Here is a 23953-nt window from a genome sequence, read left to right as displayed (position 1 = left end):
CACTGTTTGCACTTCACTGTTGTCTCCATGAGACTGTATGTACTGTATGCACTGCACTATTGTTCTGTCCATCTTGCACAGTGAATAAACATTTTCCTTATACTTTATCGTCATGGAATTATGACAACAATAGTGATGTTGTAACTGTTGTGATTAAAAAAAAATATGAGAATTCATGATACATAAGGGTAAACATATATTAGGATGTTTTTTTAATCAGCGACAGGGTGATGTTAAAGGGCATCTTTGGCATTTCTGCCACACAGGTCCATGGTGTTAGGTTTCCGTTATAGTTTGGGTGGAGTTTCTGTGTTTCTCCACTGTGTGTTTATTTTTTATTTATTTATTTATTTTTTTTTTGTGCTTTGGTGTCCTCATACCTTCCAAAAACATATTGGTGGATGGATTGGTTACAGGAGGTTCTTCCCACGTTACCTATACAATCCTGACCTCACTTCAAGCCATTTCCACATGTATCACTGTGAGCTTTTTTATTTATACTTCTTAATCATGTGGCACAGAGGTTAGAGGTGCAATGTAATTCTTTTGTCTAATGCATGAGAAAAACTCCAGGAAGTCCAATCTAATCGTTATTGTCTAAGAAAATCGTTTGTGTGTAAGAGTGACTGAACAGACTGTATGATGATGATGATGTGTAATGAGAGTTTGCGTGTGGTCTCTGGTCTTTTAAGAGGAGGATGTCGAGGGCTGTTTGTTATCGGTCTGGTGGTTGTAGTCGTCTCCCTGTTGGGCTGCATTGAAGTCCAGTTGGAAAACAGATATTCAATTCAATTTTATTTCTATAGCGCTTTTAACAACTGTCATTGTCGCAAAAGCAGCTTTAAACCATTAAAAGAATTATTGAAGTCTCTATAAAATGTGAATGTGTATGAATCAAAATGATGAGACTGTCCCTGATGAGCAAGCCGAGACGAGGGCAACAGTGGCAAGGAAAAACTCCCTGAGATGGTAATAGGAAGAAACCTTGAGAAGAACCAGACTTAACAGGGAACCCATCCTCAATTGGGTAAAACAGAAAGCAGGGATTCATCTGCATCATACTGGAAGTGTTTAATTTAAATAAATAGAACTTAAATAAAGAGCTTTTTAGCTTAAACTTAAACACTGAGACTGTGTCTGAGTCTCGAACAATAATTGAAAGACTATTTCATAACAAAGTAGGCGTGACGAATCATAAGACAAGACAAGGAGTTCCTGGGAGGCCAGCGTTTGAGATGTGAAGCAGGCGCTCTGATTATGGCTCAGACAGTCAGTCAAAAGAAAAGGAAAATAGTATGATGTATATCATATTTATTTATATATAATACATATATAATTTACATATACATTTAGTGTTAAAATATTTATACAAGTTTTCCTTTTTTCTGAAGTGTGAAGTACATTTATTTAAGTCTATAATTTATATATAATTCTGTCATATAATTATTGTTATCATTATTATCATTATTATACACACACACACACACACACACACACACACATACACACACGGGCACAAAGTAACTGCCAGGGTTAATAATTGGTGATGTTATAAGGAAGTGAACTTCAGTCCTGAGGCTACAGAAGGGCTTCTGGTAAAACAATCCACACGGACAGGTGAGGACTTGATAAGGAAACGGTGAATGATGAAAGTTAGGAAAAAGTAAGCTGTTCTTTCAAGAAGATTTTTTTTTCACTCAGATTTTAAAAAAAGAAGAAGAGGTAAACACCTTTATAAATAGCATACATCTATAATATTGTCAAGAGTATAAGAATAAGAATTGTTGTTGTTGTTGGTATCCTGGTGATTAAATCTCGGTTCCTATTCTCCTTTCTTACAGCTCGTCTCCAACAACATGAAGACCGAAGACAAACTGCAGATAGGAAAATTCATTTTCATGCTGATCAACTCCTTTTTTGTTGTAAGATGATATTTCTCCGTACAGACATATTCGTTTCTATAAAAACGCTTGATTGTTACACATTTCCATTAACTGACTCATACTAGACAAATCTTATGATACTAACATTAACCTTAACATTTTGACAGATTCTCGGTATCAGCCTTTTCGGATCTTCTCTGTGGATCTTATTTGACAAAAGTAACGTGATTGCCATTGTAAGCAACGGTAAGCTTTTCTATTTATTCTCCATAATTATGTGACACAAAGGTTAGAGGTATCGAAATTCTTTTGTCTAATGCGTGAGAAAAACTCCAGGAAGTGCAATTTAATCATTATTGTCATTATTGTAAAAGAAATTTGTTTGTGTAAGTGAACAGCTCCAACGTGTGTGTTGATTGTATGATGATGATGATCATGTGTAATGAGAGTTTACGTGTGGTCTCTGATCTCTTAAGAGGAGGATGTCAAGGTGGTGGCCGGAGGGCTGTTTGTTATCGGTCTGGTGGTTGTAGTCGTCTCCATGTTGGGCTGCATTGGAGTCCACGCAGAAAACAGATGTTTCCTTGCTTTTGTAAGTGTTGCAACATAAAAGCACAATATACACTACAATAAAAAATGTAAAAGACTGGTCATTTATACCCAAGTCATTATTCTGGTGATACTGCACACAATTGGATTGCATAGTATTGGATAGTAGTGATGGGAAGTTTGAATCATTTTAGTGACTCGGTTCTTTGAATCTCGTTTGTCAGAATGAACGAGTCATTTAGTTCATTTCATTCTTTCGATCATAAATAAAATAAAATGTTACATTTTCAATAAACAGACCCCCAACATGTCTCCATACACAAATTATGGCTCTAGTTCCAGCAATGGAAATATTACCGTGCAGCTAAGGACATATTATAATAAACAGAATGAGTAGCTCACCTCTCATATCTTCTGGTCCGAGTCGTTCGTTCTTTTGAATCTATTGCACCGCGCAGCGTCTATGGGAGTCACGTGACAAAAGAATGAACGACTCGGGACTTGAAGACTCATGGAGATGAATCGCTTAATTCTGTTTCCTGTGTACTACACTGCATAGCGTCTATAGGAGTTACGTGACAACAGAACAAACGATTCGGACCAAAGACTAAGAGGTAACTACTCGTTTCTGTTGCGATGATTTGCGCATGCGCGCCCAGTAGAAAAGGAACAAATCACTCTACGAGACTACGCGTTCTTCTGAGTCACATTAAAGATTCGTTCAAAAAGAATGAGTCATTTATAAATGACCCATCACTGTTGGATACTACACAAAAAAAATACTAAATGTTTTAATAAAAAAACAATGCTTTGTCTCCGCTTACTTTAATTTAGGTGTGAAATGATTCAATCAGCAAATCATGGGGTTGCACAACAATGCATAAAACAATCTACAAAGGTAGAGGTACAAGTTGGGGGGGGGGGGGGGTAGAGGTAGGTACATGCTTAGCAATCAAGAGGTAGTGAGATCGATGCCCGCATCCTCCAGGAAACATATTTAGGACAGTGGTTAGTTACGGATTGGAAGGTCTGGGTTTCGAGCCCCAGCACTGCCAACTTCCTATCCTATCATAACTTGGATATGCTAAAATCATTTCACTGTGCTGTAAGGGACATGTGACAAGTAATTTAACTATTATTATATTAAACATCAGTATGTGAAGTAAAAATTAATCAGTGATCAAATGATCAGTTGCGTGTTACAGACTTGTCCAGTCTTTGAGATTTGGTGTCAGATTCTTGTCCCAGGCCTTCACAAGTGGAAACCTGATGTAGTCCTCTGCTTTTGTAGCCCATCCATCTCAAGGTTTGACATGTTTTGTGTTTTGAGATACATTTTTGCTCACCATGGTTGTGAAGAGTAGTTACTTGGCTTAATGTAGTCAGAGGCGATCTGGGAATCTGTTTGGGGCCCTATAGGCAAAAATGTTGCAAGGGGCCTCTCTAACCAGCATTCTTCACCAGTATCTTATAAATAATAAAGTTTGTCAGCCTTCAGGCGATACCGGCCTGGGGCCCAGGCAGTTGCGCATCTCTTAACAACAATGTGTCTCTATCTGCTGAACTGCTGCTCACTGGATGTTTTTTTTTCTTAGTGAGATTAAACTTTCTTTTTTTTATTATAAAAAGGAGTTTTTTTTTCTTTCTTTTTTTTCTATTAAATACTTGAACAGGCACTAACGACCATCCCAAAGTCAGAGTGATCACATTATCACATTTTGATGTTTGACATGAACATAAACTGCTGCAACATAATTGTATAAAGGGATAATAAATGTATTATAACGGATACATCGATATAACGATAGGTTTGTTGTTTTTCATTATATGGACAACACTAACTTATTATTCTGCATGTTGTTCCTTTTAATCTCTTCCAGTACATGGGCCTTTTAATTGCCATCTTTTTTGGAGAACTCTTCGTCACTTTCTTGCTATTGATAAAACGCAACAAAGTAAGTTTTATTTCATTTATTTATTTTTATTAAAACTTATATTCAACATTTACACCAATAACCTGAAAAACTAGTATGAAAAACTGGCTTTGTGGCAAATGGTACTCATCTTCTGGAGTCATGTCCTGGGTCATCTCCAGACCTAAACCCAATAGCAAACTGTTGGACAATGATAAAGAAGGAAGCAATCAAGCACACCAGACATCTTTGTGACTGTATGCACATTTCTCTGATAACACTTCTTATTAGACACTACAAGATCAATGCTGTTGGAGACCAATGTTTATCAAAATAAGTGCTTTTCGCTTGAACAGATTGAGACGTTTTTGGCTCAGACTGTAGACACCATCATCGGCACGTACGGGGTTAATGATACCCAACCCACCTGGAGTCTTCTGGACAGTGTGCAGCAGTCTGTATGTACTGATTATACTTTGTATGCATTATCGAATGAGGCTTAATGATTAAACGTAATTATTTTAGTCTGTTTGTAAATGTCTCCAAATAAGTTTAACTGTAATTAAAAGCATGGCTGGCTTTCATCATCTTTATGAACTCGCTCTGTAATGAGTGTGCTTCTCTCTAGGCGAAATGCTGCGGCAGACAGAACGCCAGCGACTGGAGGACAAATGAATTTATTAAGGTCCAGAACATATCAGATATTTACCCCTGCTCGTGCTTCAGTGGGAGCTGCCCAGTATTCTTCTACCAGTTTGGAAATGGTACTGATATCTACAAAAAGGTACTAAAATGTTACGCTCTTTTACACTTACCTCTCATATCAAATCATGTCACACTGCTTGATTAATTTCCTGTGACATCATACTCCTGAGTGTTAATGTGCTTGTTTCCTGGTATAGGGCTGTGAGGAGCAACTAAAGGACTGGTTTGGAACGAATGTTCTTGTGATAGTTGGCATGGACCTTGCACTCCTTTTAATTCAGGTATCTACTGTATCTACAAACCTTTTTTTAAAAAGCCTAATTCTTATGATATAAACCTCTTTCCGTTCCTGCTTTGTTCAGATCCTGCAGTGTATCATGGCTTGTCTCATCTTCCGGAACATCGGCGCTAAAATGAACAATCGGCATCCTGAAAATCTTCTGAACGTGATGGAAGAGAGCCCAGAAGTACCATCAAACCCTCAGGAAAATGATCTGCAGTACTACCAGCCCTCTGAGCAGCAGATGTATGATGCCTATAATCAAGAACCTACTGGACAGTATGAGGATTACCAGTATCATGATGCTCAACATCAGCCCAACATTAGCCCACATGCATATGACCAGGGATGGAATGATGAGTATGAAAATGCTGGACAGAGTTATGATCAGTATCACAGACAAGTTTATCAGGACCATCATGACCCATACCAGAGCGGTCATGAGTATAACCAGGAGGATGGCTTTAGACAGCAATATGCTGGTGCGAGTGCTAACAGGTATCAAGAGCAGTATGACCAATATGAACGTGATCCGCACCATGGACAGCACTATAATGCCAGTTATAATCAGGGTTATGTTCGGGATGAGTACCGGAATAATTTTGAAAATTACTAGTCGAGACCAAAAGTAAAGGAACACTCAAAAAGTGTGGAAATGACATAGTATTTTTTAATCCACACAAACAACTGAAAAAAAAAATTCTAAAAGCAGAAATTCTTAAAAGATCAACTTGTTTAAATAAAAAAATTATTTTCATCAGAAACTTCACCATAATTGACAGTAGTCCTGAATATTTAAGTAAACATTTACTGTATAATATAATGCTCTTTGGACAAATACTACTGCACTTAGTACATGTTTAAAATTCTATTCTTAAGTCTTTAAGTCTTTATAGTATTCCTAAAGTATAAATATTTTCCGTCTGATTTTAATTTTAACTGCATTCGAGTCAAAATGGGACTCATTAGGAAATTTCTCGTGAATAAAGGCTTTAAACTGATTGACATTTACAGGAGACTTCAAGCACAGTGTGGTGATGAGACTCTTAGTCGCAGTAAAATGGTGCCAATGTTTTAAAGAAGGCCGTATGTCCAGGTCATGGCGGCTCGGATCCCACTGCACTCATTCTCGTGAACATTCACAAACCGCATCTTTCTGTGGGAACTGTACACACAATCACTCACCAACACCACTTGCACATTACAGGAACTCTGCTGGGAGTTATTGCCACATCCCTATACAGTCCTGACCTCACTCCAAGACATTTCCACATGTTTGGGCCATTAAAGGAGTTCCTGGGAGGCCAGCGTTTCAGATGTGAAGCATGACTGAGAAGACTTTTTAACGTGATGGCATCCAAGCACTAGTGAGACGCTGGGATGAGTGCATTAGTGTAGCAGGAGATTATATAGAGAAATAAAAGGAGTTGTACTCTCATAACTGTGTCTTGTCCCAGTTTGACTTAAACGCCCCTCAGATGACTTGTTTAGGCGTTATTTGAGAAAGACTTCAACCTTAAATATGAATACAACTAATGTGTATATATGAAGTATGTATATGTTATATGCTAGAGGAAGACCAAAGAGGAGATTTATGGATGCAGTGAGAGAGGACATGAAGTTAGTTGGTGTGAGAGAAAAGGATGCAGAGGATAGGTTTAGATGGAGGCAGATGATTCGATGTTGTGACCCCTGAAAGGGAATACCCGAAAGACGATATCGATTTATTAAACCAAATGTCCTTTTTTCAACTTGGTATTTTATTGATAATATTGTATAATGACTTTTATAAAAGTTTCTAATATACAGTATAACAGCAATTGCTTATTGACAAGTAAGGCATAGGAAGATGAATTAGCGGGACAGCAAACTACCTTTTGGTCCATTTTGCATTAGCTCACTTTAGTTACATTGAACAAAATGAAACTGGTTAGCTTACTGATAAATAAATCCAGCTCTGTATATTAGGCAAGTATTTACTTTGAAAATGCGAAATCCTGCAGGATAATTAGTGTCAAGTATTACTGGTCAAGTAAATTGAAGATAAAATAAATACTGCTTCTGGTGTTAACATTGGAGAATAGCATAATCATACAGTATGACACATTATTATTTATGTCATTGTAACCAATAAATAAATTATACAAAAAAAAAAAGAAGAAGAAGAGACAAACATCACATGCCACGTACCCTTTGGCTCGCTTACAACTTTGACATGAGATTTCGATCTTGTTGTGACATCAAACAGACAGTTTTGTGAGTCACAGACTTATTCCCCCACTCGGTGCTACGGTCTGACTCAAGAAGTCACTGAATGATGCTAGAATCATATGGTGTTGATTAGCGGTGTCTGGATTGTGAGTGCACAGGCTATATGTGTGCCTTGTGTGTAGCTGTGCTGTTCAGATCCGAGTTGGTGTGCAGAGAGTGGGCTTAGTCCGGAGTATGACTAATAACACCATAAAAAGCGGTGTGTCTGTGGACGCATGAGAGAAGTCTTTGTCAAAGCTCCTTCGCGGTTGATGATAGCCAGTCTGCCATTACTGACCTCATATATCGCGAGCCGGAGGTCACGCTTTATGACAATAGTGGACAGCGGACGCATTGTTAATGAGAAAGAGAGACAGTTGATGAGCTAGGAGGGACAAAAGAGCTTCAGACTTCCTCCACCTAAACCTGAATGGGCAGCAAATTGCCCTTTTTAATACTGGCACTGAATCTGAGTCAGGGAGAAAATTGCTCAGCACAATGTTCGGAAGGATGATGGACGTTCAGCACCGCTTCCTCTTCATCAATCTCTGCCTCGAAACGTTGTCAATAGACAGTCCTGTGTTATCGACTTCAGCCCAGACGTACTGTAAGCCGTGGTCCGGGGCAGCTGCATGGATAAACCCGTCTTCGGAAGCCAAGTGAAACAGACACACCAAGTGAGAATCGAATTATGGGATGTGACTCAGTTCCATCATGTGGCCTCGATTCTCATGCACTTTGACTCTCTGCTTATTGTCACGAAAACAGTCGGCTCTTTCTCCTCCTGTTTGTATGTTTATTAGTGACAGAGCTAAAATTCTGTGCGAACCCTTCGCAGCGCTCGTTTATCATTAGTAAGCGTCACGCTTTATAAGATGATCCCAATAAATATTAGGTTATATGATGAAGATCCCTTTTAAAGGAGCCCGGATCGATGCTTATATCATCAGTCAACAGGTTCGCACAAACAGGAACATTCTACAACACGAGCTTGAGGTAATAAGGATATTCATCTCCGAGCATAAGCATGTTTTTTTTTTGTTTTGTTTTTTTTGCCACTGAGTTTTGCACAATTGTGTGTCGTCCTCCTGTTGGTGGTTTTTACACAAGTATTGTAGCAGCATTAAAAGAAAATAGTAGATACTGTCACAGTGGAGGAAAAAAATTGCCTCTGGATTCTATGACCACCGATCCACAATTCACGACCTAGGAATACTGTAGCCATACAGTGTAAAATCCCCAGTGTCGATTTAACACTTCCTGTTAATTCAACACTAGGGAGTTGGTTATGTACGGTGTAAAGCCAACCTCAAATTCATTTGGACTATTTGTGTTGATTTCTACATAAGAACCAGTTATAGTGATGGCAAATATCCTGAGGATAAAAAGGTAATCAATGATAAGCAGCCATAAGGTTTTCTTTTTTTTTATATCATTAGAAATCTTAAAAAAAAAAAAAATTTGGGACCAAAAGTTGCCCGGCTGTAAGACTACAGTCTGATCAATGCGGTGCTCTGGTTGTATTCTTGCATGCCAGATTTGTATGGGTTCGGATCACTGCCATACCACAGGAATTTAATGCCGAATTAAGTGGTAAGAGTGGGCCGGCTTTGTTTTTTTCGGTTTGAAAAGGACGTACTTTTGGAGTGGGCCAGCTCATACAATTGTTGCATTTTAATTTGACCACCACAAACAATCCATCCCGCATACAAGATGACCTTGGCTTTTAATAACATGAGTGTGATGCCTCTTATCATGCTTCCCACACAAACAAACACACTCCTGTAATACACAATGCAACCGTCACCACCGTTGTACCTCTTACACCCACATCAGTTGACACTCTCCACTGTCCGCACAGAGAAATCCTGAAACGATGAATGAACTACAATCTGCAACGGATCTTTCATCCGCCATCCATCGCTCCCGACTGTGCATGCCGCCAGGACAAGTACGCCCACTGTTCTGCCGTAGTACTGTGCCGCAACGTGCAGGAAGCCTCGGCAGTGCACACAAAAAAGCCGTTTGTCCTCCAAAAATAAGGCCTGGAGCACCAGCAGACAGCCTCAAAGAGACGGACCTGCCGCAGGCATCGCAGCGGTCACGCCTCTGCCGTGACCACTTCTTCAAAAGAGCTGCGCTTCCTGTTCCGGCCAAACCACTAAATCACCAAAGCGTTCCAGCAGGCTGTTTTCGAGGATGCCTTCTTGTTTGTGCAATCCAGCAAAAGCGCATTGATTTACTATCTATCGGGCAGCTGGAGAGTCCGGTGCTGGGGGCGGAAGATGTTAAGATTCTTGAAAGTGAGGTCATTTGTTGGGTATTCATCATACACATGGCTAACTGTTTAGAGTACAAATTTTCATCCCACAAAGAAGGGTGGTGAGAGATCGTTCGATCCTGGGTTTCTGTTCAACGCCCTTCATTATGCACTTCATATATCCAAAGAATGCCATCAGGTGTGCTGGATTAAACTCCTGTGTCCTCAACCTGCTGCACCCTGAGGGGAAGTTGGACAAAGTGAGACTCAAAGTGAGGCTCTTGCTTACAAAACAAAAATCTAACGATGGGTTTGTCATTAGTAAAAGCAGTAACATTTGTAATGTGTTATTGTAGTGGTCTTGTACCTGTATTGGTTATTTAAGAAACATGATTCATTGTCATTGTGTGACGCATCTATACTGGCTTCAGGGTCACTTTGTGGCTCCACATCTTCGGTCTGCTCACCACTCCATTTTACACAGCACATTTTACGACGAAGCACCTACAAGATCAAGAAATATGAAGTCCAATTCCACATGTATACAAGCATAGGTTAACATCTTTATTTCTCTAGGCATTGTTGCATTTATATATATATATATATATATATATATATATATATATATATTATATATATATAATTTTATTATAATAGATATTATACAGCAAGTGCCCTACATAAGAACACTTTCGAAGATACAAACAAAGTGCAAAGCGCGCATGTTCACTCGTGGAAGTAAGATCACATGTCAGGTGTTAATCGTGCATGATGAAAAGATGGCAGACAATGCTCGGTTTTTTAACATGAATGTTTCAACCATCAGCATGATTCTAAAGAACAATGACAAGATCATGGAACATGTCTTTTACACTGTGTATATCCCATTGTCTTAGTATTCTAGTGCCTAGACAACGTTTGTTAGACTTACGAACATACTGGACTAATGGTATCAGATAGTGGTGTGGTACAAAAACTGTTTACTGCAATTAATATTAATGAGAAATTACATTTTTATAGGTGACTAAGCATGGTGAGCTTTTTTCAAAGAAATCTGTGTTAATGAACCAAAAGCACAACACAAGAATTACAAAAGCAAAAAAATTATGCTTTACTCAAAACAGAAATAGGCGGGTCTTTATATAGCATCACTTGCTTGTCACCGATTGGCTATAGTGTGCGTCAGTCTGAGAGTCTGCAGAAATAAACAGACAGCTGGAGAATGTTTACGGGATGAAGGCTTTTAAGAGAATTTTAGATACACTGTATAGTTTGGCCACATTAACATGAGTATGTGATTGCTGAAAAGCTGCCTCAAGGACAGGAAACTATTAAAAAAAAGAAGATTTACTTACATTAACATTTAAGCATTTGGCAGACGCTCTTATCTAGTCTGCCAGATAGTGGCGAGTGACCTCCAAAAATGCAAAAACTGTTTATTTCCGAATAAAATAATAAAAGTGAATGTGAAGTAAATCATTTTTGCTAGGTCGCACATCATATCCAATCAGAAATCAGCATCTGACGTTAGAGAAGCACGTGAAGCTGTGATTTTAGTTTAGTCGTTGCTTTATCAGGTTTCCCGTTCCTGTGTTTTTAGTTAGTTATAGTTTTGCACTTACAGGCTACAATAAAACTCAACTATTAAACCATTAAGCCGGTTATGTGGACAAGATTTTAAATACCCACCCCTATTCTTTATTCTACGGTAATTAAACAAAGAGAATAAAAGAAACTTAACTGTTCTGAGAACAAGCACAAGTGCCACAAGACAGGGAATGACGAGTAACGCTAGAACACCAGGGATCGCTCTGTTCATCACACGCCGTTCTGTAAAGACAACAGCATAGTCACACCAGGATCATACAAGGTCCTGTATGGGTGTAATATCTATTATCAGTGGCATCACCTCATTACTTATTACTATTACTTTCACATCAGCTACTGTTTATGACTGGGCATGTTTCCCCTGAAGCATATGTGTGTGTATGTGTGTGTGTGTGTGAGGCTCACCTGACGTAACTGGAGGTGTAGTAGGGGCGGGACACGAAGGAGGAGTACAGTAAAACTGATGGGGTGTGGAGGCAAATGTTACAAGAACTTCTTTGACGTGGTCAAAATAACGTCTGGTGGACCAGCGTGCACTCCGATAATGACACTTAAAGGCCTGCATCGTCGACTCCTGGGACAAACACAACATCATGTGATTTGTCTAAAGCCAGTTATACACTGTGTAGTCTTTTGCCACAAAATAAGAATAAAGACAGATAACAAGTGACAACTCCATGTGAGATTATCTAATGATGATCCTCTAATAATAGACCTGTCTTTAAAGGACACCTATTATGCAAACTCAATTGTTTGCAAAAGAAATTCAAATGGCTTTCCAGTGTACAGTTACAAACATAATGTGTTACAACAAAAAAAAATATTTCTTTTTTGGTTTGGCTAGGATGTAAACAAGTTAATTAGATTTACTTCCTAATGTGACCTCATAAAACCATCCCTCTGATTGTTGCTCAGCTCAGCCGTTCTCTGGAAAAGTGTACCTCAGCCATAGCTTATGTATAGTGAAGTAGTGCATTCAATGCAATGCATTATCTGAGGGGTATTTCAGCTGGAGCATTAACACACACACACACACACATACACACACACACACACACACTTTGAGGAGCTCTGAAAGCTGTGTTAACTTGTTAAAAGGTGGGACAATATGAGACCTTTAAGAGAAAATGACTAGGTTCTGGTTGTGTTATTGGATATTAGGATAAATTATATGTTTCTGTTTCATATTTGCATTTGTCATTTATGCCTCACCGTTGATGCTGTAATACTTGTATTTGTTCTGTGAGCTTTGTTCAAACCGGAGGTGGATTTTAAATGTCACTGTAGCCCATAAGAACTTATGGTGACACAGGTATCATAAACTCTTTTGTTCTGGAAAGTTCCAGCCGTTTTGAATTGTTTCTGTGGGAATTCATGCCCATTTATTCTGTAAAGAATTTATGAGGTCAGACACTGATGTTGGACGAGAAGGACTGACTGGCTCGCAATCTCTGTTCCAGTTCATCCCAAAGGTGCTTGATGGAGTTGAGGTCAGGGCTCGATGTTAGGGCCAGTCAAGTTCTTAAAACTTAAACTCATCAACCCATGTCTTTATAGTCCTTGCTTTGTGCACTGAGGCTAACGTCATGTTGGAGTAGGAAAAGGTCTTCCCCAAACTGTTGCCACAACGTTGGGAGCGTAGCAATGTCCAAGATGTCTCGGTATGCGGAAGCATTAAGATTTCCCTTCAATGGGGACAAGAGGCCTGATTGACTGAAACACCTTAATTCAATAATTAACAGGTTTGGCCAAATACATTTGTCCATATAATAAGTGTGTGTGTGTATTTTTTCCACTTTTAAAATATTGTCATCTACTTCTTCGGACATAATTGCATCACACTGGCAACTACAAGTGAGCTTGTCACGTTAAGCTCTTTGAAATGCGAAATTTCCCTCCAGCAGCAGAATATAAAAAAATCATCCTACAGTGTAAATAGGATTTCAGCTATAATTCATAAACAGCGGCGTAATTTACCAGCTCGTCGTTATCGATGGTGAAGCGAAGTCCTTGCAGCATGGTGATGAAGATTGTAATATTTTCTCTGTTGGCTGAAAGGTTGCCAAACTTCAGGGCTAAATTTTTCAAACTGATCTCTGCTGGATACAGGTTCAGGTGAACCCAGCACTTCCCTCCCTGAAACAGCAGAAACGGAGAGAACTTAACATGCAGCGAAAGGTGAATAACATGCACAAAGTAAACTTCTATAATTATTGCCACTGTTTAATAAAATGGGCGAAAATAATATAAACATATGAAATGTACAGTACATTACGTTACTGCATTTCAATTATTCCAGAATCTTTATTTTCCTTTCCTTCTTACTAAACTTTTATGTATATGAAACAATATTATTTTCTCCCCTACAAAAGTGCTGTCAAATAATCTTCACCCTTAAAGAATATTTAATATTAAAGCACCATGTGAAAAAAAAAAAAAAACAGTGAATCTGGCCATATCCTGTCTGCCTGGGGTATAACGCTGCATTCAAGTCATGCGCGAATGATGATAATTACAAGCTTCCGACATATAACAAGCGTAATTATCAGTTATTCTAAGAATTTTCTGAAAGCCAACAGACGTGATGTCACATCAGGATTCATTCTTTTAAATGTATAAAAGTTCACAATTATGCTCTATTATAAACCACACAATAAAGGCAAGTTGGGCTTTCTATCTGCAAACTAGTGAAAGAAGTTGAGAGGCTGTGGGTAATGACATGGAAACGACTCATTCCTGAATCACGGCGGCTGTAAATATTCCATGCTAAATCCTTTTGTCATCCTTTTCCATGGGAAAATCCCAAGACATTTAAACTTAAAGCAGATGGATGTGGACGCGTGCATGGGTGTAGTAATGTACATAAGGAATTCATTAATACCACACAATTTAATCAGAGTCAGGATGAAAGTGAAATGTAAATTTAAAAGAAGGAATTTTACAGTTTGGGAATTATAGTTTGGTTCAAGGAGATTGGAGAATCAAAAATGAATACAGGCACCACTCTTCATCTTGTCAATGATCTTGATTGCTGGGATGCTTACAATTGTTTTACAGTTAAAGTTTGTAAAATTTGCCATTTACTGTATTTATGCAAATGATGCAAAACATGCTTGATTAATAAAACTTTGGAGTATGAAATAAAATAAAATATAATGATACATTTAAATATTATTTTTTACTAATGTAAGAAAGTGCTCCAAATGTTCCCAATTTAAGGGTTAAAATTATACACTTACACCGAAGACACTATTCACTATAAATGTTTTACAAAAAGCTTGACCAATAATTATTGTTTTCTTTTCTAGAAAATTAAGATAATTCCTTGCAGTGTTAAAAAAAACATTATATATATATATATATATGATAAAAGAAGACAATCTTTCAGAGGTAAATCTACAATGTGGTTTCCACTCTCGTAAGTTTAAAAAAAAACTGACATGTATGTCATAATGACACGATCATGGCAGTACGCAGCAGGGAGCAAGCTTTTTCAGTGATTTATGACATTGCGCAATAATCATGAGTGGACAAAAACACTAAAATAAACCGATTGCTTTGAAGTTGTTTACTTTCTTAACTACAGTGCAAGAGAAGGCATGTCCTACTGTAGATATCCAGAAATAAGGGAAATGATTGATGGGAGCAAAATAATAATTTCTACCTGTAGTGTCTTGCCTTGAAATGATTAGACAGTACCTTCATAAAAGAAGCTTTTTGTTAGCGTTAGAAGGAAAAAAGAGCTTCTGAAAGAAACCCACAAAACGTAGCACCTGGACTTCACAAAGACCTACAGAAATACAGTCAGGATCACATGCTATAGTGAGAGAGGGCCAAAATTATGTTTGGGGGAAAAGCTGATTATATTTATTGTGGGTGTGTCATGTCTAAGAGAACGTTTTGTTTGGAGAAAAATATCCTCTGCTTGTCGTTATATGTTTACAGTCAAAATAGCCCTCTCCGCTTGTGGTCGCATTTTTGCTCATTTTTATGAAGACTGCAATGAGTTGACTATAAATATCTGATGTCATTTTTTTGGAATCAGTTTGAGTCAGTGGATGAGATGTGTCCAAGTGTGTGTGTGTGTGTGTGTGTGTGTGTGTGTGTGTGTGTGTGTGTGTGTGTGTGTGTCAGTCAGACTTACCACTTCTTTGGAAATGTAACGAACACGAATCTTGTAATCCTTGGGAATGTTTTCTCTCTGTAAAAATAGGTCATTTATTAGAAAACAAAAATGATGCAAAAGCTCAGTTGCAAACTATAGATTAACTGATGAGGTGAAGTGAATACAGGTATAAAAGGACAACAGGTAGGTCAGTGAAGGTTACCAAAAGTGAACCTTTGCATTGGAACTGCTTGATTAAAATATTGTGACTTTTGTTTACATGTTCATATTTAGGATGCAAATAACATACTATATATATATATATATATATATATATATATATATATATATATATATATATATATATATATATATACAGTGAAGTCAATAAGTATTTGCAAGTTCTCTTACTTAGAAATCATGGAAGGGTCTACAATTTTCAGCATCGGTGCATTTCCACTGTGAGCGACAGAATCTAAAAAGAAAAATCTGAAAATCACATTGCATGATTTTAAACAAATTATTTGTGAAATACTGTGTTAAATAAGTATTTGATCACTTGAGTCAAATTTTTTAAATATTTGGTACAGAAGCCTTTGTTAACAATTACAGAAATCAAAGGGTTCCTGTAGTGCTTCACCAGGTTTGCACACACTGCAGGAGGGATTTTGGCCCACTCCTCCATACAGATCTTCTCTAGATCTGTCAGGTTTAGGGGCTGTCGCTGAGTTTCAGGTCCCTGATTTTCTATTAGATTTAGGTCTGGAGACTGGCTAGACCACTCTAGAACCTTGATATGCTTCTTACGAAGCCACTCCTTGGTTTTCCTGGCTGTGTGCTTTGGGTCATTGTCTTTAATGCTCTGACTGAGGGAAGGAGGGTTTTGCCCCATATGTCACAATACATTGCCCCGTTCATCCTCTCCTTAATACAGTGCAGTCGTCCTGTCCCCTTTGCAGAATAACACCCCCAGAGCATGATGCTTACAGCCCCATGCTTCACTGTAGGTACGGTATTATTGGGATGATACTCATCATTCTTCTTCCTCCAAACACAGCGAATGGAGTTAAGACCAAAAAGTTCTACTTTGGTCTCATCTGACCACAGGACTTTTTCCCATGACTCCTCTGGATCATCCAGATGGTCCCTGGCAAACTTCAGTTGGGCCTGGACATGGGCTGACTTAAGCAGGGGAAGCTTCCGTCATGGCAAAAGTGTATAGTGTATTACTGATAGTACCCTTAAAAACGATGGTCCCAGCTCTCCTCACAGCATTGACCAGCTCCTCCCGTGTAGTTCTGGGCTGATTCTTCATCATTCTTAGCATCATTGATACCCCATGTATCTCCTTAGACTTTGGCTGATTGTGGGGTGCACAGGTGTCTTTATGACAGCTAACGACCTCAAACGGGGGCTACTATTTTAGAGTCATGAGCTGTGTGTAGCTGGACTATTTACATGTAAAAGCAAAATAACAGGTCTTTGAGGGTCAGAAATCTGGCTGATAAGCAAGTGATCAAATACTTATTTGACACAGTAATTCACAAATAAATTGTTAAAAAAATCATACAATGTGATTTCCGGATTTTTCTTTTTAGATTCTGTCTCTCACAGTGGAAATGCACTTATTCTGAAAACTGTAGACCCCTCCATGATTTCTAAGTAAGAGAACTTGCAAAATCACAGGGTGATCAAATACTTATTGACCTCACTGTATAGGTGTATATATATATATATATATATATATATATATATATATATATATATATATATATACACACCTGACTGTGTGTATATACTATAGAAAATACTACTGCTATATATATATATTATATACTGTAATCAGCCCAAAAAATTTACACACTTCAGGAAAACAATGTACAAAAAAATTAAAAACATGAATATTACATTAATAATAATAATTAATTTAATACTTAATTAATTTCTATGTTTTATATATATATATATATATATATATATATATATATACAGTATATGATAATATCATGATAATAATATTATATTAATATAATGTACATTTTAATATTTTACTTTTCCTGAAGTGTGTTTACAGTTTTTGATTACCTCTGTATATAAGAAATATACTGCTATAAAATAAGCATAAAGATTATATTTCGTTGGTGTAGATTGGCACAAGGGTTTTATAAAGTAAAAAACATCAACATTGATATAATATACTCGCTCACTCTTGTAACCAAATCCCACCTTGGATAGAAACCCTATCAGCCATAACATTACGACCAGTGAGAACGATAAGTGAAGTTTACACCAGAAAAACAATTCACCAGGAATCTGGTGGCAGGATCATGGGCACCCAAGGCTCACTGATGCCTGCAGAGATCAAATCTCTTTTGATCCCACAGAATAAGATGCTGATTATGATAGAACAGCACCAGAACACTCATCCCATCACAGCCCACAAAGAGCTCAAAGTTGTCGATCTGGCCTCCAAATTCCCCAGATCTCAATCTGATTGAGTGTCCATGGAAGGCACTGGACAAACAAGTCTGATCAACAGAGGCCCCGCCCCTCAACCCACAGCACCCAAAGGATCCACCACAAGCCACGGCAGATACCACAGCACACCCCCAGAGGTCGTGTGGGGTCATGCCTGGAAGGGACAGAGCCGCCTCGATGTCACAAGGACAACCTACACAATACTCTGCTTAATGATTTGTGTTGTAATGTTCAGTGTTTTTAACTGCGAAGGAGAATGCAAAGTGTGTGAGAAAAAGAAAGAAAAAGACAAAAACCCATACAAGATTTGTACCCAACAGGCTGAGCTTATATAATTTCAGATAATGATGTCAATTTCTATTCTATATAATCCTTCATGCTGCTACTGTGAAAGATTAATTATTTAAAAAAAACATTTTTACTGTGACTTTCTTCTGTTATTATTATTTAATACTGTATGCTAATTCTATTTCGATTAGAAAAAATAGATTGAGTATGTTTTTGGAAAATACTGGAGATTTCCTAAGCCATGTTATTGTGGTTCTTAAGGTTAAAAATGTATTACAAAATAGCAACATCTGAATATATGATCAGATTTAGTAATCAGCAGTGTTCGTACAATATTAAAATTGTACTGCACGCAAATATTATCGATGGTGAATGTGAAGCTCTTCTTGTTATTAGAATTTGATTTATTGACGCCATGAGTAAACATTCCTTTAATAAATAACATGTTTAAACAAGAAGATGAAAGTTACGGTCTAAACTAATAAAAAACATGTAGTAGCAAAACACCAAACATAAAAAAATGTGGTTTTAGCCATGCTTAATAAAAGGTTATGGTATGATTTGCACTCATTTATTATCTATACCCCACTATCCTGTATCCAGGGTCACGACAGGGCAGGGAGCCCATCCCAGGTGACTTACGGCACGAGGCGGGGTACACCTTAGACAGGGTGCCAATCCATGCTATGATTCTTTGGAATGCAATTAGTTGATTTGTTTTATTAGGACATAGATAGTTAACACCTTCAAGCATCTTCAATATGTTAGCGATGTGATTTATTAATTTGTAAGAAAGATTACATAATACAGTGGAAACTCCAGAACTGTCACAATATATCCTATCTGTCAGACTCTGCATGAGCTCTCAGGAAAAATAGATTTACTTACAGTATGCTGTCTTTAACATGTTATATTTCACCAGGAAAGGTACATGTACCCTATATTTACAGTAAAGTCTTTTACGAAACATAACTTGAGTTTTAAAAATATAGTATACGGTATACTATACTATAAATAAAGGAAGGTTTAACCTGAGCACTGGGCAGATGTACAGTTTAGTGTCTATAAAGGTACTGAGCAAAGAAATGCAATTTAGCATCTACAAGAAATGCATACAAAAGTGTATATACAGTACATCAGTGCAAATACTGTATTGTGTAAATTGCATATTGCAAATTACAAGGTGCATGTGAAGTAATATAACAAACATGTTTAAAAAGAAACTCTGCATGAGCTCTCATAAAAAAGTAATTATGTTATATTTCACCTGGAGATGTACATGTACTACACATTTTAAGTCACTGAAGGGACTATACATTAATTGAGTTATAAAATATATCATACTGTATATAATATTATAAATAAAGGAAGGTACCCCAGCACTAAGCAGATCAGGTTAGTAAAGTAGTGTCCATCATTTTTTTATTGCACAGTAAAAGTACTGAGCAACAAAATGCAATCTCCCAGAAGTGCATACAGAAGTACATCAGTGCAAATATTGTATTGTGAAAATCGCATTGTGCGCATTATAGCATGTGAAATAATATTTCAAAGCATGTTTGTTTGTTTGTTTGTTTGCTTAGTTGTTTTTGGTACATGTAGATAATCTGCACCTTCAAGTATGTTAATGTTAATATGTCAGGAATGTGGTTTATTAATTTGTAGGAAAGCTTGGATAATAAGGCAGAAACTCAAAAACTGTCCCTAACTGTATATCGTATCTGTCAGACTCTGCATGAGCTCTTTGAAAAAAAAGAAAAGATGTATACTGTCTCTAACATGTGATATTTCAACTAGAAATGTGCAGATAAATTGTCTTCAAACATATATTATATTGTATCCTATACTATAAATAATGTAGATGTACAGTTTAGAGTCTATAACTTTATTGTCATTGCACAGTAAAGGTACTGAGGAACAAAATGCAATTTATAAGAAGTGCATACAGAAGTATATATACAGTACATCAGTGCAAATACTGTATTGATTAAATTGCATTGTGCAAATTACAAGGTGCATGTGAAATAATACTACAAGGTATGTTTTTTGTTTGCTTTTGTTCTTACTTTTGTACATGTAGAAAGTCAACACCATCAGGTATGTTTCATATGTTAGAGATTATTTAATATTATCATGTTAGAGTTTATTAATTTGTAAGAAAACGTATGTGTTAGAGTTTAGAAACTCTATTCTTTCCGTATATCTTTCCATATATCCTACCTGTCAGACTCTGCATGAGCTCTCAGCAAAAAGAAAAGCACTCATACTGTCTGTGAGATGTTATATTTCAACTGGAAATGTGCATCGCCAAGGTATAGATTGAATTTAATAATACATTATAGTGTACTATAAAAGCCACCCCAGCACAATGCAGATGCCCAGTTCAGTACAGTAATGTCTATATGTTTACTGTCATTGCACAGTGAAGGTGTTGAGCAACAAAATGCATGAAAATTTAGCATCTAACCAGAAGTGCATACAGAAGTGTATTTGCCCTCCTGAGACCTGGACTCTACTGTTGTGTACTGACTGTCATAGCTGATAGCTATACATTTAATCAATGTCCTTAACCAGAAAGGGGTTTGGCAAAGGAATTATACATTAGAGAGAGAGAAAGAGAGAGAGAATGAAGTTGAGAGAAAATGTCATGCTCTCATATGAGGACATTCTGGTCTCTAGAGGATGCAGTAAATATTGTAGTGTGTAAATTATAAGATGCATGTGAAATAATACAGTATAACAAGGCTATGTGCAGTGGATATGTGCACTAGAATAAATACACAGTAAAAGACAGTAAGATGAAAGGATGATGTGGGCTGTAACGAGTCTCACCAGTGTGTCCAGTGTGGCCACATCGTCAGTCAAAGGGCTTCCAAAGACACCGGAGCAGGCGACAAGCCCGGAAAATAGCAACACCAAGACACATGCGCACCCTCCGAGCTGTGAGGAAGTGAGAAGAAAAGTGATCAGACCTCTGAGGAATAGTGAGCAGCACTCCTGTGCGCGTGGAGCCGGCTTCATGGTCAAAGTGCGCGCGCTTTGTTTGTTTGTTTGCTACCTTAGCCTCCTTCATGTGGACCATGAGACTCCGGACCAAACACCGCGGATCTTCTATTTTCTCCGTTTTCTCCTACAGCGAGGCGCAGACATGATGCCGAAGGCGCCGGGACAAACGGATGACCCGGAATCGGGCCGGACAAGAAGCGCGCGCGCCCGCGTGTACGTGTGTGTGTGTGTGTTTGAGAAAGAGAGAGAGTGTGCGTGTGCGTGTTTATCATGTGTCGGTCAGTCAGTCAGTCACTTCTAACTGCGCGCAGCGTGCGTCCCGAAGTTTGGAGAGGTTTCTGCCCCCAACACACACACACACACACACACACACATAAAAAAAAAAAAAAAACCCTGAGGGAACGAGGGTGCTTGGGTTGCATCCAGAACTACATTCCACACACTCCGTGTTAAACAAACCCGACACACCGCCGTAGTTTACACCAGGAGCACGGGTTCGAGGGCGCGCGCGTCATCACCACGGTGCCCCGCCCACTTTTGGTCTGATTCTGCAAGATTCAAGCGATTCATCAGTGTGTTGGAATGCGGTCCGATTATAAAACACGACGTGCCGCGATGGTTGAGAGGCGGTTCAGGACGAGGCCTCGGCACGCTCTCGGATCCGCAGCATGAGCGCGCGTTCAGGTGACTCACTGAAATGTCAGGCTGCAGGTGATGGAAATGTATAACCGGCAATTAAGCACGTGAAACTGGTTGGAACAGGACACACGATGGACTGCAGTCTCATCCAGGCGTGTACTTCTACCTCACTCCCAGTGTTTGTGAGATAAACTCTCTCAGACTTCTTTAGATAAACTCATGCCTCGTGCAAACTCGTGACGTGCAGGGGGTAAATATGGAATATATTCCAGGGGCCCCTGAATGACAATATAAAAATTTTCAAAGGCGCCCAGAAGCTCTACCAGCGACCCTGAACTCTTAATCTACCGCCAGCCCACTTCCAGTGTTCCTAGGATGAATTGTGAATTATCCACCCCCAAATCATGATCCACTCCCACTTCATTCCCAGTAATTCCAGTATAAACTCTGCATTCACTCCCACCTCATTCCCAGTCATGAATTCTGAATCCCTCTGCCAAGTCAGGCTTACCATTCCCAGAATAAACTCTAGATCCACTACATAAACTGTGGATCCATTGCAACATCACTCCAAGTGGTCCCACGATAAACTTGGGTTACACCCTGACTTCACTCCCAGTGTTCCCAGGATAAACGCTGTGGTCCTGAGATAAAGTCATAATCCAGTTTCACTTAACTCCCAGTGTTCCTTGAATAAACTGCATCACTGCCACCTCACTGCCAGTGTTCACAAAACAAACACTGACTCCACTGCCACATCACTTCAAGTGTTCCTGGAATAAACCGTGAATCCCCCACCACGTTACTCCTAGCGTTTCCGGGATAAACTCTGAATCCACTGTCACCTCATGTCTAGTGTTCCAGGGCTGAACTCTGAATCCACTGCTAAACCACTCCTTGTGCCCCCAGGATAAACCCCGGAACCCACTTCCACCTCACTCCCAGTGTTCCCAGAATAAACTTTGGATCCACTGCCCCCACACTTCCAGTCTTCCCCAGATAAACTCTGATTTCACTGCCACATCACTCCGAGTGGTCCTGAGATAAAGTCATAATCCAGTTTTACTTCACTTCCAGTGTTCCTGGAATAAACTGCATCCCCGCCACCTTATACCCAGTGTTCCCAGAATAAACTCTGAATCCACTGCCACATCACTCTCAGTGTTCCAGGGACAAACTCTGAATTTACTGTCACATCACCCCCAGTGTTCCTCTGTTAAACTTTGGATCCATTGCCAATCTGACCAAGATGAAGCACTTTCTCAAGATGAAGAAACATATGATAACTACAAATGGATAAAAAGACTGGCATGCCATTAAGTAACAAATTAAAAGGCATAACCATTTTTTAATTGCTGTGGTAGAAGAGAAAAGAAAAACCACTTGATGTGCTGTTACAGAAAAATAATCCACTTTACAAAAGTAACAGCCACATCACTTCATGTCAGGCTCCATCACGCCACCCAACTGTTGATTACTTTTAATACCAGCATGCTCCTAGCGGTTTTATTCCTTACATATGGCTTATTAACTGTAAGTTGCATTGCGTAATAGACCTCACAGAGGTGTGATGTAAACGTGAATTGCTGTTATCACATCTCTGTGTGACCTAGTCCATGAAAACCATGAAAAAGTCTTTTTTTGTGATTCACAGTTTTTTACATAAAATCATATGTAGAATTGTTTTATGTAGAAAACAGTGAATCACAAAAGAATGATGTTTGCTGGTTTTTCACAGACCGGGTCACATATGGATCTGATGAAACGTCACAAACCGTCTTCCACAGGAGCTCATACAAGAGGATGTAAATGTAGAATTCAGGGGGCGTTGGTGGCTCATGCGGTTGCAGCTCTCGGAAAAGAGAGTCAGCGGTTCGAGCTCTGTCACCACCAGGTCACTACTATTGGGTCCGGGGGCAAGACCCTTAAGCCTATGCCTCATACAAACCAGCCAATGTATGCAGTACTGGTCCCAAGTGTGGTTAGAAA

The 23953-nt window shown here is 38.6% G+C and overlaps 2 protein-coding genes across 3 annotated transcripts; one reads left to right on the top strand and one right to left on the bottom strand.

Moving 5' to 3' along the window:
• The first annotated feature begins 1604 nt into the window (after window positions 1-1604).
• si:ch73-139j3.4 (tetraspanin-19) lies at window positions 1605-6788 on the top strand. 2 transcript variants are annotated; one of them, XM_053508945.1, is made up of 9 exons: window positions 1605-1722; window positions 1842-1922; window positions 2051-2129; window positions 2360-2475; window positions 4313-4387; window positions 4702-4803; window positions 4974-5129; window positions 5248-5331; window positions 5413-6788. In XM_053508945.1, exons 2-9 carry the CDS (start codon window positions 1857-1859, stop codon window positions 5944-5946), a joined length of 1212 nt encoding a protein of 403 aa, XP_053364920.1. In that variant the 5' UTR covers window positions 1605-1722; window positions 1842-1856; the 3' UTR covers window positions 5947-6788. The 2 variants fall into 2 exon arrangements, with proteins under 2 accessions (XP_053364920.1, XP_053364921.1); XM_053508946.1 differs by having other exon boundaries at window positions 1607-1663.
• Window positions 6789-7150: 362 nt separating this feature from the next.
• Window positions 7151-21516, bottom strand: kitlgb (kit ligand b). The gene is made up of 8 exons (XM_053508818.1): window positions 21378-21516; window positions 21152-21259; window positions 15593-15649; window positions 13426-13584; window positions 11854-12022; window positions 11582-11670; window positions 10208-10344; window positions 7151-10080 (listed from the first exon to the last, which is right to left on the bottom strand). The coding sequence occupies exons 1-8, from the start codon at window positions 21399-21401 to the stop codon at window positions 10050-10052; spliced, it is 774 nt and encodes a 257-aa protein (XP_053364793.1). The 5' UTR covers window positions 21402-21516; the 3' UTR covers window positions 7151-10049.
• Window positions 21517-23953: the final 2437 nt, after the last annotated feature.

Source organism: Clarias gariepinus, chromosome 12, assembly GCF_024256425.1.
Source record: "Clarias gariepinus isolate MV-2021 ecotype Netherlands chromosome 12, CGAR_prim_01v2, whole genome shotgun sequence".
NCBI lineage: Eukaryota > Metazoa > Chordata > Actinopteri > Siluriformes > Clariidae > Clarias > Clarias gariepinus.
Note: the sequence above shows the minus strand (reverse complement) of the source record. Positions and strands in the feature narration are given on the sequence as shown.

What these genes read in the sequence shown, in the direction of transcription:
- kitlgb (XM_053508818.1), bottom strand. Translation starts at nt 21,401, where the DNA reads ATGGTCCACATGAAGGAGGCTAAG. An exon ending in TGGCCACACTGGACACACTG is followed by an intron (nt 15,650 to 21,151) that starts GTGAGACTCGTT and finishes CTATTTTTACAG; the next exon opens with AGAGAAAACATTCCCAAGGA. An exon ending in TTGTGCTTGTTCTCAGAACA is followed by an intron (nt 10,345 to 11,581) that starts GTTAAGTTTCTT and finishes TTGATCTTGTAG; the next exon opens with GTGCTTCGTCGTAAAATGTG.
- si:ch73-139j3.4 (XM_053508945.1), top strand. Translation starts at nt 1,857, where the DNA reads ATGAAGACCGAAGACAAACTGCAGATAGGAAAATTCATTTTCATGCTG. An exon ending in TGATCAACTCCTTTTTTGTT is followed by an intron (nt 1,923 to 2,050) that starts GTAAGATGATAT and finishes ACATTTTGACAG; the next exon opens with ATTCTCGGTATCAGCCTTTT. An exon ending in GTACTGATATCTACAAAAAG is followed by an intron (nt 5,130 to 5,247) that starts GTACTAAAATGT and finishes TTCCTGGTATAG; the next exon opens with GGCTGTGAGGAGCAACTAAA.